Source organism: Haliotis cracherodii, unplaced genomic scaffold (assembly GCF_022045235.1).
Source record: "Haliotis cracherodii isolate W230 unplaced genomic scaffold, xgHalCrac1.p SCAF_19, whole genome shotgun sequence".
In the NCBI taxonomy this organism is placed as follows: domain Eukaryota; kingdom Metazoa; phylum Mollusca; class Gastropoda; order Lepetellida; family Haliotidae; genus Haliotis; species Haliotis cracherodii.
Genome location: NW_027266274.1, coordinates 11,361,048 through 11,375,385, shown reverse-complemented (window position 1 = coordinate 11,375,385; position 14,338 = coordinate 11,361,048). Strand labels below are relative to the sequence as shown.

The 14,338-nt window shown below is 40.2% G+C and overlaps 1 protein-coding gene across 1 annotated transcript in view; it reads left to right on the top strand.

Annotated features, from left to right (window-relative positions):
• The window catches only part of LOC139466758 (tetratricopeptide repeat protein 17-like), an 84,291-nt gene that overhangs the window by 67,379 nt on the left and 2,574 nt on the right, over positions 1 to 14,338 (top strand). The window contains exons 23-27 of the mRNA XM_071248423.1: positions 10,057 to 10,279; positions 11,126 to 11,252; positions 11,916 to 12,075; positions 12,324 to 12,398; positions 13,287 to 13,406. Coding sequence (XP_071104524.1) covers positions 10,057 to 10,279; positions 11,126 to 11,252; positions 11,916 to 12,075; positions 12,324 to 12,398; positions 13,287 to 13,406 — 705 coding nt within the window. The remainder of the gene's footprint in view (positions 1 to 10,056; positions 10,280 to 11,125; positions 11,253 to 11,915; positions 12,076 to 12,323; positions 12,399 to 13,286; positions 13,407 to 14,338) is intronic.

The following is a 14,338-nucleotide window of genomic DNA, read 5'->3' as shown; positions in this document are numbered from 1 at the left end:
CAATACCATACATTGACCATTTGGTAGAGAGACAAACAGTAAATTAGTGCCTGGACATCTTATGCAGCCTTTCAGGGCGGTCGGGTAGCCTAGTGGTTAAAGCGTTCGCTCGTTACGCAGAAGACCCGGGTTCGATTCCCAACATGGGTACAATATGTGAAGCCCATTTCTGGTGTCCCGGGCCGTGATATTGCTGGAATATTGCTAAAAGCGGCGTGAAACCATACTCACTCACTCACTTATGCAGCCTTTCAAGAGAGATGATTGATCATCCAGTTCCAGATTTACCAAAAGTGTTATTTATTTTTTGGGGTGAGAAAAGGTGAAATTCTCTCAAAGATATAGATAAGTTGAATATTCCCTGAAGGGGTCTACAGTAATGTTACAAATCTAGGATCTGTGGTATCATGTGACTTATGTTTGATTGCCTGCTTAAATGAAGAATATTTTGGAAGAAAAATGCCAAATTGTACGACAATTTCCCATTTTTATTGTCAAGAATTAAGCTTAAAAAACGAACAACTCTTGGAAAAGGGAAACCAGGATATATGTTGAAAACATTTCATTTGTGAGGAAAGTATTGCCGCAGGTTGACATGAAAATAGATAGTTGCTAGGAAAGTATTACTGCAAGTTGACTTGAAAATTGAAAATTGCAAGGAAAATATTACTTCAGGTTGACATGAAAATAGTTGTAAGGAAAGTATTACTTCAAGTTGACATGAAAATAGTTGTAAGAAAGCATTACTACAGGTTGCCATGTTTTTGTGAGCTGTCTACATAATGGTTCTTTCTTTGCTGCAGAGACCTCATAGCTAAGGGACTCGGTATCAAAACTTACTCTACACTTCAAAACTATAAACTTGATGCTGCTTGCCCTACTAAAATAAATGTTGTCACTATTCACTGATATAAATACTATATTCTATGTATGTCTTACTATGAGCTTTCATATGTTTTAGCCTCTCACGCTTCACACTCATCCATTTTGTTTCTGCTTCATCATCCTTTATACCACTGCCATCTTCACATTGTTCTCTGTGTTCAGCAAGGCGAGTAGCCTTGTGGTTAGTGCATTTCTCTGTCCCAGTCTAAGTCAGGGTTCTGTTCCACATGTTACAGTATGTTAAAAATGACTTCAAAGCGGTTTTAAATTGTGTTACTTTTTAAGATGGAATCATAGATTCGTGTGTTTTGATAGGATATCGTGCTGTATTCATTTGTTTTTGAAGATAAGATCCTGAAAGTGTTTGAATTTTGTTTTTAATGTAATTTATTTTTTATTTTTTTAGTTCTCTATAATTTATATCCCTTCTTCGGTTGCTTTCTGCCTTAGGTACATAATTGCATAAGAAGAAAGGGGCACCAATGACATGCTTTTGCTCAGTTTAATTTCTTGTTCTGTCACTAGTGTTTTAACATTATTATAACTAAACAAGTAAACAGCTTTGTTTATGTGCATATGTTTATGTATTTTATTGATCTAGTTGGTAATGATTTTGAAACACTTCATCTTAACTCTGATAATAGGAACAAATTACAAGTTTTAACAAATGTTCTGGTTGCTAATATCCAATTTGCTCTTACCTTCTCAGCTATGCAATTAATGATGTAGATGACACTATGTGTTAAACAGTTCGAACAACTATTAAGGCCAAGCCAAATATGTCTGTTGCAGTTACCTGTTCATAATGCCAAGTCAGCAGACAAAATGGAAAAATAATTTTTAATGCTATGATTGTTGATTTGAGTTTCATTTCCGAAATATGAACAAATGATGTTCAGAAAATACTGTTTTGGTGCAGATGATACATTTCACTAATTATGTAACCGGGGGCACGGGTGGCCCAGTCGTCTATAGTGCTGCGATTCGCTGTGCAGAGTTGCGTCCCTTGGACACGCCAGAAACCTGATTGTGGGTTCGAATCCTGGTTGGCCCCAATTATGTTTCTAGGTTTGTCAGCACCATACCCGTGCTCGTGGGTTTCACCGAAGTGGTAAACATCTGAGACCTGCTTGACTTCAGGCTTTCCTCCCACATTAAGCTGACAAACCGTGATATGACTGAATAATGTTAACAGCGGCATTAAACCCAACTCACTCACTCACTATTAAGTACCCCCATGGGTAGCCAGGCTGGAACTGGTTCCCAGGAAGCCATGGTTGTCCAAAAAAGGTGACTCATGGATTGGGGGGTCAGACTCGCAACATTTTGGAGCAGGAAGCAAGAAAAGAAATTTGTGTGGCCTCGTTATGGTGACATGACCCTATAAGCCAATGGCATGATCACTCATCTTTCTGCATTTCTTTATCTTCTTATCATGTAACCATGGTAATGTCAGAAAAGTCTGTGTATGAAGTTATTATTTCAGATTTATTCTGATTTCCATCAAATGGAAGTCATTTTGTTTTGTTTGTAATACTTCAATGCAATGACATGTGATGCTTCCCAGAGCAGATCATTATCAGAAATCTTGAAGATGATATGATTTTAGTTTTTTTTATTAATGTTACATTGATATTTTATTTTTAATTTTGTTTTTACATATCATGCATAATTTTATTTATTTCCTTTTTTCTTATATGAAGTTGAAGTGTTTTCTTCCTGATTCTTTTTTGAATAATGCAATATTTTGATGTGTCAGATTTATGGAGAGGGATGTTGGTTATCACAGGGTTGGTGGAGAGGGGGGCAGTTGGCTGGCAGGGGTGTAGGAGGAAACAAGGGGGGGAGGGGGGTAGTGTTTCTTGAATAGGATAACATTATCTTGAGGGGGTAATGAAAAGAAACAGTTGATAAATATTTGTTTCATTCAAACAAAATATTTTAAGAAAAATGGAAAACTTAGAGGAAGGGTAAACCACACTTGACCTACTTTTAAGAGGTTTCCTTGGCAACACTCATGGATACTAACGGCCTACCATCCACCCCCCCTGTAATAATGGCAAGTTCCTTATTAGGATTTCTTTAGTCTGAAGCAATGCAACATTACTGCTCAATATTGTCTCATTTATGGTTAAGGATCAGTCTCTGGTATTGTCACAGAATTTGACAAATGATTGCTACTGGTGCTAGTCGACTCTAAAGTGATTTTGATAAGGTAGTGAAAACGTAACTGTTAAGCATTGTGGATTGGTCAGATCAAATTGTGTCAACTTTTGAGTCTTTCTTCAGCTGTCGGGTAGGCTTATGGTTAAAGTGTTTGCTTGTCCATTTAAAGCGTCTCTCAACATGATATTGGACTATCACTAATAGCAGATTCACTCTTTACTCACTTAATCAGTGCTTACTTGTGAAAATACCACTTAACATCTTGAATACCGTAATTGATGTCATAAGCACCCAGAGTTTTCTCAAAATTAGAAATAGGGGGCTCTTATTAGAATAAAATTTGAGTTGAAAGATGGTAAATTTTGCTGTTTATGCTGACAGCCTGTAATGATACAAAAGAAAAGTCTGTGTCTATCATACACGACAGATATATTTTCCTGAATTAAATTGCCCATAATTAAGGGTGCATATAACACACGTGTGCATATTATACATGAATGAATAAGTCTTGTGTACATTGATCAATCGGAAGGGGTGCTATTTGTTCACTAGCCAATATATTAGCAAATATCGCCGAGGGCGCTTATTACGTCAAATACGGTACTTGAAAAATTGCTTTCCTTGAATGAGTGTCATACCAACTAAATAAACTCCTTTGGATGAATGCTTGGGTCTCAATGGAAAAGCATTGATGCAAATGTCAGTATCACAAATTAGTTTCCAGCCTTTATTAAATACCTGGTGTAAGACCTTCCAAGATGCGTAAATGCCTGGCACTTTTTCAAGTATTAGCAGTAGTTCTGTGCAGCTGGTACTTGATATAAACACCTCCTAAAACTTTTCCCTCTTTTAACATTGTGACAGGCATTAGTCTGTTTTGTTTAACTCGAGGTTGTTTAATCGTCAGTTGTCAACTTCTGAAACAATACCTCATGATTAAGAATTCCCATTGGAGAAGTTCCTTAGGAACAGTATTAATCTGAATGAACTGTGTATATTATTTCAAGTTTATTAAGTCAGACAGATGTGTTAGGAAACAGGGAAGGGCCGATATTCCAACCATGTTTCAGTAACATGTGTTGAAGTGTTTGTGGAATACTGCCGAGGTAGTCCTCCTGTGTCAGTGGGGCAGTGGGGTAGCCTAGTGGTTAAAGCATTCAATTGTCATGCAGAAGGCTTGGGTTTGATTCCCTACCTGGGCGCAATGTGTGAAGTCCATTACTCATTCAGTTTGGAATTGATGTCTCCGTCCCAATTGCTCCTACCTGTGGCTTGGCACAGAATTTCTGTGAGATTAATTTAGCTTTATGCAGTACATCACACACTTTTAATCTCAGAGCATTTATCATTATAGAAAGGGGAAAAAATACCCTGGATTATCAAGGATGCACTAAGCTTCAGTGAGAGTGTATTGAAACTATTGTAGTCATGGCGATCAGACCAGTACTGCAGCTGACCCAGGTCTTTGTCAAAGGACTCCATGCTTTCTTCAAGGAGACCTACAGTGATATGGAAGGATCTATTAGCCAGGGTTACAAGTCAGTTTTGTGAAGCCCATTTCTGGTGTTCCCCGCTGTGATATGGCATGCTGGAATATTGCGAAAAGCGGCGTAAAACCATACTCTCTCACAACTAGTCAATTTCTATTTTCACAAGTCTACAAAATATGCTGGAGGGTAACCAATAGTAAACGTGGTAGTAATCAAAGAAATATCACCAACCCTTCATCAATTTTACTGGTCACCGACAGGCATACTTACGTTATTTTTAACCCTGTGAGCCTATTTCAGTTGACAGTTGTGTCATTGCTTAAGGAGGGTGGTGGATATCACAAAGATAGTAATCTCTTCTCCCTCACTGAAGAGCTTTAGTCTGTTAGAGAAGTGAAGTTTAGCAACACATTTTAGGGTAGACAAGGTAGCATCTTAATTCATTCCTAATGATTCTGTTGGCCTAATGGATAGAGGGTTCTCTCATCCCACCAACAATCCAAGTTTGATTTTGTCCATGAATACAAATTGCAATTTTGTAAGGCCATTCTTGGAGTCCACAGGCATGATATTGTCAAATAATGCCATCAGTGGCTTCTACTCAACTGCCTCACTGACTCAGACCTCCGACTTCCTTCGTATTTAGACCATGTCTGTAAACACTACAGCTGACCACGCTATGTTGTGGCAGGCATCAAGGGCATCTTCTCTGACTTCCTAACACAGCTGTATCCCCCATATACACCATGATGGTGTGCTCAGTGTCTGCATCCAAATACCTGTACACTGGAGTTGTAACAGGCATCAAGGGCAGCTATCCTAACCTATATCCTTTCCTGTATACTTACCTTGTTGATGGTGATTGCAGTCATCAGGACCTGTTTTGGAATGGTTTTATGTCAAGTCAGCTGTTATAAATGAGGCAGAATAATAAAGGAGATTGAAATCCACTGCTCTGTTGTGTTCAGTGTCCATCTTATACCAGTAGGGTCGGTGGAGTGGCCTAGTGGTTAATGTGTTAGCTTATCACACCTTATTCCTGGGTTTGAATCCCCACATGGGTAGAATGTGTGAAGAACACTTTATGTGTCCCCTGTCATGATATTGCTGGTATATTGTAAAAAGCGTAAAACCTCCCTGACTCACAGCTAGTCTCACTGATTAGAAGATGGTGAAACCCAGGCCAAGATTGGCTTGTGAAACTTGAAACTACATTATTAAGCATCAAGACTTGCTAATAAGCATATAATCAGTATGGCTGCTAGTGCGCCCTGCAAGCGTAGCCTGGTGGGTAAAGTGTTCACTTGTCATGACTTTGCCCCATGTTTGGTTCTCTGCCTGGATGCCATGTCACAACCATGATAAAAGTGGAAAATATGACATCATAGAAGACAGATCATGTGACAGAGGAGACAGGTCATGTGACATCAGAAAAGACAGGTCATGTGACATCAAAGAAGAGAGATTGGATTTTTCATTTGACATAATGATATTGAGAAAACATAAGACATGGGTCTGACAGACATACCTCTATGTTTGTGACTTTGACATGTCAATAGCTGCATATTGCAGTCAAGGACATCGTGCAACTTTATGCATTGTCAGTAATAGTCAGATACACCAGTCTGGTTCCTCTCCATGGATGGAGGAAGGTCTAGTCTTGTGCTTCCTCTCTATGGTCGGAGGAAGGTCTAGTCTTGTGCTTCCTCTCTATGGTCGGAGGAAGGTCTAGTCTTGTGCTTCCTCTCTTTTGATGGAGGAAGGTCTAGTCTTGTGCTTCCTCTCTTTTGATGGAGGAAGGTCTAGTCTTGTGCTTCCTCTCTATGGATGGAGGAAGGTTTAGTCTTGTGCTTCCTCTCTATAGACTGAGGAAGGTTTAGTCTTGTGCTTCCTCTCTATAGACGGAGGAAGGTCTAGTCTTGTGCTCCCTCTCTATGGACAGAGGAAGGTCTAGTCTTGTGCTTCCTCTCTATAGACGGAGGAAAGCCTAGTCTTGTGCTTCCTCTATATAGACAGAGGAAGTCTTGTGCTTCCTCTCTATAGACAGAGGAAGGTCTAGTCTTGTGCTCCCTCTCTATGGACAGAGGAAGGTCTAGTCTTGTGCTTCCTCTCTATAGACGGAGGAAGGTCTAGTCTTGTGCTTCCTCTCTATAGACGGAGGAAGGTCTAGTCTTGTGCTTCCTTTCTATGGTCAGAGGAAGGTCTAGTCTTGTTGTTCCTCTCTATGGACGGAGGAAGGCCTAGTCTTGTGCTTCCTCTCTATAGACGGAGGAAGGTCTAGTCTTGTGCTTCCTTTCTATGGTCAGAGAAAGGTCTAGTCTTGTGCTTCCTCTCTATGGACGGAGGAAGGTCTAGTCTTGTGCTTCCTTTCTATGGTCAGAGGAAGGTCTAGTCTTGTTGTTCCTCTCTATGGACGGAGGAAGGCCTAGTCTTGTGCTTCCTCTCTATAGACGCAGGAAGGTCTAGTCTTGTTGTTCCTCTCTAAGGACGGAGGAAGGTCTAGTCTTGTGCTTCCTCTCTATGGGCGGATGAAGGTCTAGTCTTGTGCTTCCTCTCTAAGGACGGACTAAGGTCAAGTGCTGCTGCAGTAGCAGGCATTGATGATGCTGGAGTAAGTGTCAGCTTTGTTACAGTTTACTGATGCATGCAATTCTTCTTTGTCAAACTTGTTTATTGTAAGCACGATTTCATTGCTTTGATTTTCCTTGATGCATGACTGCCCAATTACTTCACCTGCCTTGTTGACAGTTGTTTCTTTATCTGTGTTGTGTAGAAACATTCGTGTGTTTCTGTTTATAACAGTTTCAATTTCTCCCACACCAAGATCTTTGTGTTTTTGGAAATTGGGAGATAACTTTTTTAAAACTTACTTCATATTGTTAGAATTTGCTGTGGACTTGTGTCATAAAACATGTCTACACAATTTGTGAGCTTTAATTGCACCATTTGTGCAATTTCATTCATCCCGTATTGGTGTCTTTTATTGTCTATTGACTCATCTTTTATAGAATTTATCTAGATTGAGCTGCAAACTTATCAGTACAATGGTTTACGGTTGAAAACTAGGAGTATTTTAGTTCCTGCATGCAACAGTGCCAGTTATATGTGCGTGGCATGATTTGAAAACATTGCAGTGTGCAAGTTCATGTATAGTGTGTGATGTTTATCATCAATTTGCATAAATCAATGTAAGTGAACAAGAAACTTATTTCCCTGCTTCAAATGCTGTTGCCAGGAACAAGTACGTACAGAATTCTTCACGTTTCCCAGTACATTTTGATCAATACGTTTTGTTGATGGACAAAGTGTTCTCCTTTATAAAGCAAAGGATGAAATCATCCATTGCATCAATTACCGTATTCGACATAAAAAGCGCCCCCGGGGCTCTCAAAATTAGAAATTGGAATATTATTTTCGAGAGAGAAAAAACAGAGTTGAAAGATAAATTTCGTGGGTTATGCTGACAGCCTGAAATGTTTATATGCGACAGATATATTTTCCAGAATTTAATTGCCCATAGTTAAGGGTGCATATAACACATGAGTGCCTATTATATGCGAATAAATGTCTTGTGTACATTGACCATTCGGAATGGGTGCCAATTTGGGATTGTTCACTAGCCAATATAGTAGCAAATATCGCCATGGGCGCTTATTAGAGCGGGGCGCTTATTACGTTGAATACGGTAGGTAATATAATGTTCATGGTGAGTATGTATCCAAGACTTTTGTCTCTCAAACAGGTGTGTTAAACTCTCTTGAATGTAAGCATTTTCAGTAGATAGTTTGTATTAATTTCATTAAGTAGGCTGAGATATTTTCACTAGAAAACAGAGCATTCCCAGCATGGGTTATTCTAAAAATAGACTCATCCAAACCGTTAGAAGAATCTGTATTTGTATATTTTATAGAGAAACAGAAACCAGTCTTTGTATTTTGAAATAAGCTCATTGCAACATGTGACTGTCTTTGTGAAGTTCAGAGGATTTTAGTCTGACATAAAATCATGGTTTCACAACTGCAGGTTAACATTAGTGAAAGTTGACAGCGTAGGCCCTTGTTCGATTCTCCGCATGGGTACAATGTGTGAAGCCCGTTTCTGGTGTCCCCTCCTTGATATTGCTGGAATATTGCTAAAAGTGTCATAAAACCATGCTCACTCACTCAAAAGTTGGCAGGAGTTGTATGCTTGTATCCATGGCAGCAGTATAGCCTTGCATGTGAATTGGCTTACACATGTTACATGGAATTCATGTAGAAAGTTTATGATTATTTCTGGATTCGTTTTGAATTTCAATGCAGTTCTTTCTTTCGTTTGATAATAATCTTAATATATATGCTTACAGAGCTGAACTTTGTATTTCACATATATACTATCATCACATGTACCTTGTGAGATGAGTTTAATTCAGATTTAAAAATGACATCACAAGGCTAATGTTTTACCTGATCAACGAGTTTGAAAGCAAGAATCTTTTTCCCCATTTCCATGTATTTTCGTTATAGTATCGACACATAATAATATGGAAAGTGCTGATATTCAGTATTTTCAAGGTAACCCATATCTCTACCCAAATCCTTAATTGCAGGTTTGTCAATATATGTAGGTATACCATGTTTTCAAGCATGTATTTTGAATTCGATTTTTTTCTATGTGAGACTGTTGTATAACTCTGTTGTAACAAGTCTGGATAATATAATGTGAGTTGATTTTCTAATTCTCTAACTTTTTTTATTTCTTTTTTGGAGTCAAACCTGTTTTCTTTTTATGTTAATACTTACATATATTTTTTACCTATTTGTATGTTACTTCATCATTTAATGTATATCATGATGCTACACCTGTAAATAGGTGTGTTTCCATCCTCCCTTGTGGTGATTTGATGTCGTACTTTGATGTTTTTTAAGCTAACTGTGACATAGCATCGTGATGTTGTGAGGACTGTCATGTCCTCCCTGAAGGATTCTGTCCCCAGCAACCTATGCTTGTCGTATCAATCACTGGTTTATCTGGTCTGATTTTTCCTTACAGGCCTGTCTCATATGGCTGGAGTTTTCGAATCCCGGTTTGCCCCGATTACGTTTCTAGGTTTGTCAGCACCATACCCGTGCTCGTGGGTTTCACCGAAGTGGTAAACGTCTGAGACTGCATCACTTCGGGCTATGTTCCCACATTAAGCTGACACGCCGTGATATAACTGGAATACTGTTAAAAGCGGTAAAACACAACTCACTCACTCACTCATATGGCTGGAATATTGCTGAGTGATGTGTTTAACAACAGATAAAATCTTAGAGGCTGTCAATAGCTTTATCATTTTCATGTGTAGATCATATTTGAAAGGAATAAGTGGACACTTGTTAGAACTGATACTAACTACCATCTTGTTACATTCTTCTGAGGTTACTCACTTCATGTTAAATCAGTTATCTAAATAGACTGTCAGTTGAGTAATTGCATGTTTTTGTATGATAAATTTATGAATTTGGATACAAGCTGTACTGTTGTCCTGTAGATACTGGAGGTGGACACTGTGAAGTTGGAGCAGGACGTTGAAGCCTTGGAGAAGCTGGTCAGCAAACACCTCAAGTCCTGTCGCCGGATCGAGGATGCTCTCGCTGCCTCCAGCGAGGAGGAATATGATATTAACAATGTGCCAGCGCCCCCTGGTGGTCCCCTCGGATATCAGGGGCCTCAGGTAGACGACTGTCTTCCTCTGCCCGACATGGAACTGCCAGGTAAGGAGACACTGTTGGTTATGTCCTGATGATTGGTTGGTTCATTGGTTTGTTGTTTTACGCCGCACTCGGCAATATTCCAGCTATATGACGGCGGTCTGCAAATGATCGAGTCTGGACAAGACAGTCCAGTGATTGACATCATGAGCATCGATCCACGCAATTGGGATCGATGACATGCATCAACCAAGTCAGTGAGCCTGCCCACCCGATCCCGTTAGTCGCCTCTTACGACAAGCAAAGTTGCCTTTTACAGGAAGCATGGGTTGCGGAAGACCTATTCTACCCCGGATCTTCACGGGTCCATTTATGTCCTGATGAATTTACTATGACAAATTGAAAATCATTCAAGTTGTTCTTTGCATTCTCATCAGTGTTTTTAAACAGTAACTCAGTATTTATTTCTATAATGCATGAAGTTCAAAAGAGAGAGCATCTAGAAAAACATTACCTTTTCTCTAATCCAATTTAAATTTATTAAATTATGGACAATATCAACTGAAAAATGGGACACCCCTGTGAAGATACGGGTTAGATTTGGTCTTCAACAGACGATGCTTGTCGCAAGAGGTGACGAATGGGATCGGGTAATCAGGCTTGCTGACTTGGTTGATGCATGTCATCGTATCCCAATTGCGTAGATCAACGCTCATGATCTCATTTACTAGACTGTCTGGTCCAGACCCGATTATTTTCATACCACCGTCATATAGCTTGAATACTGCTGAGTGCCACGTGAAACAAAAAACAAACCTGTCTAATAATATGTTTCCTTCATCCTGTCATTAATGTACGTATGTAAGACTCGAGTATTTACAGATTGCCATCATGTGGTGTGTTCCTCAGATACCTCCATCCATGCCAAGAGTGGATATGATGTAGACTTCGACCCAGTGATTTGCTCGTCCGTCGGGGAGGTAGACTTTCGGGTGTTCACGTCAACATGGCTGTCGGTCACGGCCAAGGGGATCGAGTAAGTTGAATTTGTGTAACTGTTCCTGTAATGGTTAATGTAGAAGTAAGAGCTGTGTCAGGACTGTATTCAATAAGCAAGGCCCTAGTACACCTTCCTCCCTCTTCCCTCCCTCCTTCTTCCTCCATCCTTCCTCCCTTCATTCTTCCTCCATCCTTCTTGTATTCTATAAGCAAGGCCCTAGTCTGTTGCAGTACACCTTCCTCCCTCTTCCCTCCTTCTTCCCTCCCTCCTTCCTTCCTCCCTCCTTCTTTCTCCTTTCTTCCCCCATCCTCCTTCTTCCATCATTCTTCCTCCCTCCTTCCTTCATCCGTCTTTTTCCGACCTTGAACTTGTGTAACTGTTCCTGTAATGGTTAATGTAGAAGTAAGAACTGTGTCAGGACTGTATTAAAAAATCACCTTCCTCCCTCTTCCCTCCCTCCTTCTTCCTCCCTTCATCTTTCCTCCATCTTCCATCCTTCTTCCTTCCTTCATCCATCCTTCTTTGTCCGACTTTCATCCTTCTTCCACCATCTTTCATCCTTCTTCCTCCATCTTCCATTCTTCTTCCTCCATCCTTCTTCCTCCATCCTTCTTCCTCCATCCCTAAAATACAAATGACAGACCTGTGGGGATACGCTTGTCATAAGAGGCAAATAGTGGATCAGGTTGTATGTTGCAGTTTGTCTGACCACCTGGACTTTGAGATGGTGATAAAGGACACAGTGGACGAGCCGGAGTGTAGGGGGAAGATGGCGTCCAGCGTCATCGGCTTCGACCACCTACCAGGTGTAAAGTGTCGAGCTGGACTGGACTACTCGGGAGAGCTTGGACTCAAAGATGTGAGTTAAGACATTTTGTCACGACACGGGCCATTTTGGCCGGTTCATTCCTGTGGACCCATGCTTAGAGTATAGTCTGAGAAATGTTACAATAGACGTTGCTTTAAGCACAAATTGCGTTTTGAGTTTTTTGTCTTTGTATATTTCTGTATTAAATCGTTCAGTGCGCATTTACATAGTTTTGACTGAAATTGATCAGTGCCCTTGAATTGTTTTTTACAGAAATTGATTGTGTGTGTTGTACACAGGTGTTGCAGCGGCTAGGAGGGGATGATGAGCCTGTCCAGGTGGTTGGGGCTCGTATAGCACATGCATTGAAGGAGGTGAGTGCAATTTGGCTTCTATAATGACAGCGATAAACATTAAAGGACTGTAAGATACTAGATGGAGACTATTTTTTGCACTTATGCAAAGTTCTTCACAATCTAATCCAAATGACCTCACTTTTCACAAAACAGAAACTGTCTGTGATTAAGGTTGCTAATCCAATGCCAAAGTCTGTCCATATGTTTGGTCTTAAATCTGTAGAAAATTATGTCTAAAGACAAGTTTGGCATGAAAACTCAAAGGTTTTGTCCAAGAAAAAAAGTAGATTAACAAGTTTCATTATGCAGAGCTACAGATAAGCAGCGTTATTCATAAAATACCACACACACACACACACACACACACACACACACACACACACACAAAAAAATATATTCAAAATCTAATTAACTTGTGTACAGAAACGCATGCATTTAATGAAAAACTCAAATGTATTAAAACAACACAAGTAGATACCCAATGAAGCTTTTTCAGCATATGTACAAAGGAGCTAATTTCCAAAAGACGATTACGAGCTAATTTACTTTCCGAGTCAAGCCTATATATTTAGAACAGTTATCTACATGTAAAACATTATTCCATTTATTTTTTTAAATCTTAAAATGTTTACTAATTTTGAGATAAACCCAATAGAGTGATGAATAGATCAGTGAAAAAATATTGGTTAACCAATGAAAAAATGTAAAAACCCAATTAAGATAGTAACCCTAGAGTAAAAATTCAATTTCTGAAAAAGTTATCTCGAGCTCTGATAATGAATGATTTGTGTATTTTATCTGGTAATGTTGGTGTTCTGAAAGGGAGAGTTTATTTATGTCTGACAATTATTGCTGCTAGTTATTAAACGTGAAATTAAGCCTCACAGCCATGGTTGTTTTCTGCAGAATGCCACGTCGTGGGTGTTGGCAAATTTAGCGGCTCTCTACTGGAGGGTGGAAGGGGAGGCCCCAAGAGCCATCAACTGTCTCCGACTTGCACTGACATATGCCCCCCGAGAATACAGGGTGAGTCTTACAGGCGGTACACCATGAGTCAGTGTGAGTGAGTGAATATGGTTTTTCGCCCCCTTTTTTGCATTATTCCAGCAATATCATGGCAGGGGACACCAGAAATGGGCTTCACACATTGTACCCATGTGGGGAGTTGATCTCGGGTCTTCGGCGTGACGAGTGAATGCTTTAACCACTAGGCTACCCTACCGCCCCTATACACCATAGGGAATACAGGGTGTGTCATATAGATTGTTATTCACCATAGGGAATTACCCTATCCATGCCTCCCTATTGGAATTATTACCACTCAAACATCCCTGTGGGAATTAACCCTATTCACACCTCCCTATGGTAATTAACCCTATTCACACCTCCCTATGGTAATTAACCCTATTCACACCTCCCTATGGGAATTAACCCCACTCACACCTCCCTATGGGAATTAACCCCACTCAAACCTCTCTATGGGAATTAACCCTATTCACACCTCCCTATGGGAATTGACCCCACTCACACCTACCTATGGGAATTAACCCCACTCACGACTCCCTATGGGAATTAACCCCACTCACATCTCCCTATGGGAATTAACCCCACTCACACCTTCCTATGGGAATTAAACCTATTCACACCTCCCTATGGTAATTAACCCCACTCACACCTACCTATGAGAATTAACCTCACTCATGCCTCCCTATTGGAATTAACCCCACTCACATGTCCCTATGGGAATTAACCCCACTCACGCCTCCCTATGGGAATTAACCCCATTCACACCTCCCTATGGGAATTAACCCCACTCACACCTACCTATGGGAATTAACCCCACTCACGACTCCATATGGGAATTAACCCTATTCACACACCCCTATGGTAATACCCCACTGACACCTCCCTATGGGAATTAACCCTATTCACACACCCCTATGGTAATATCCCACTCA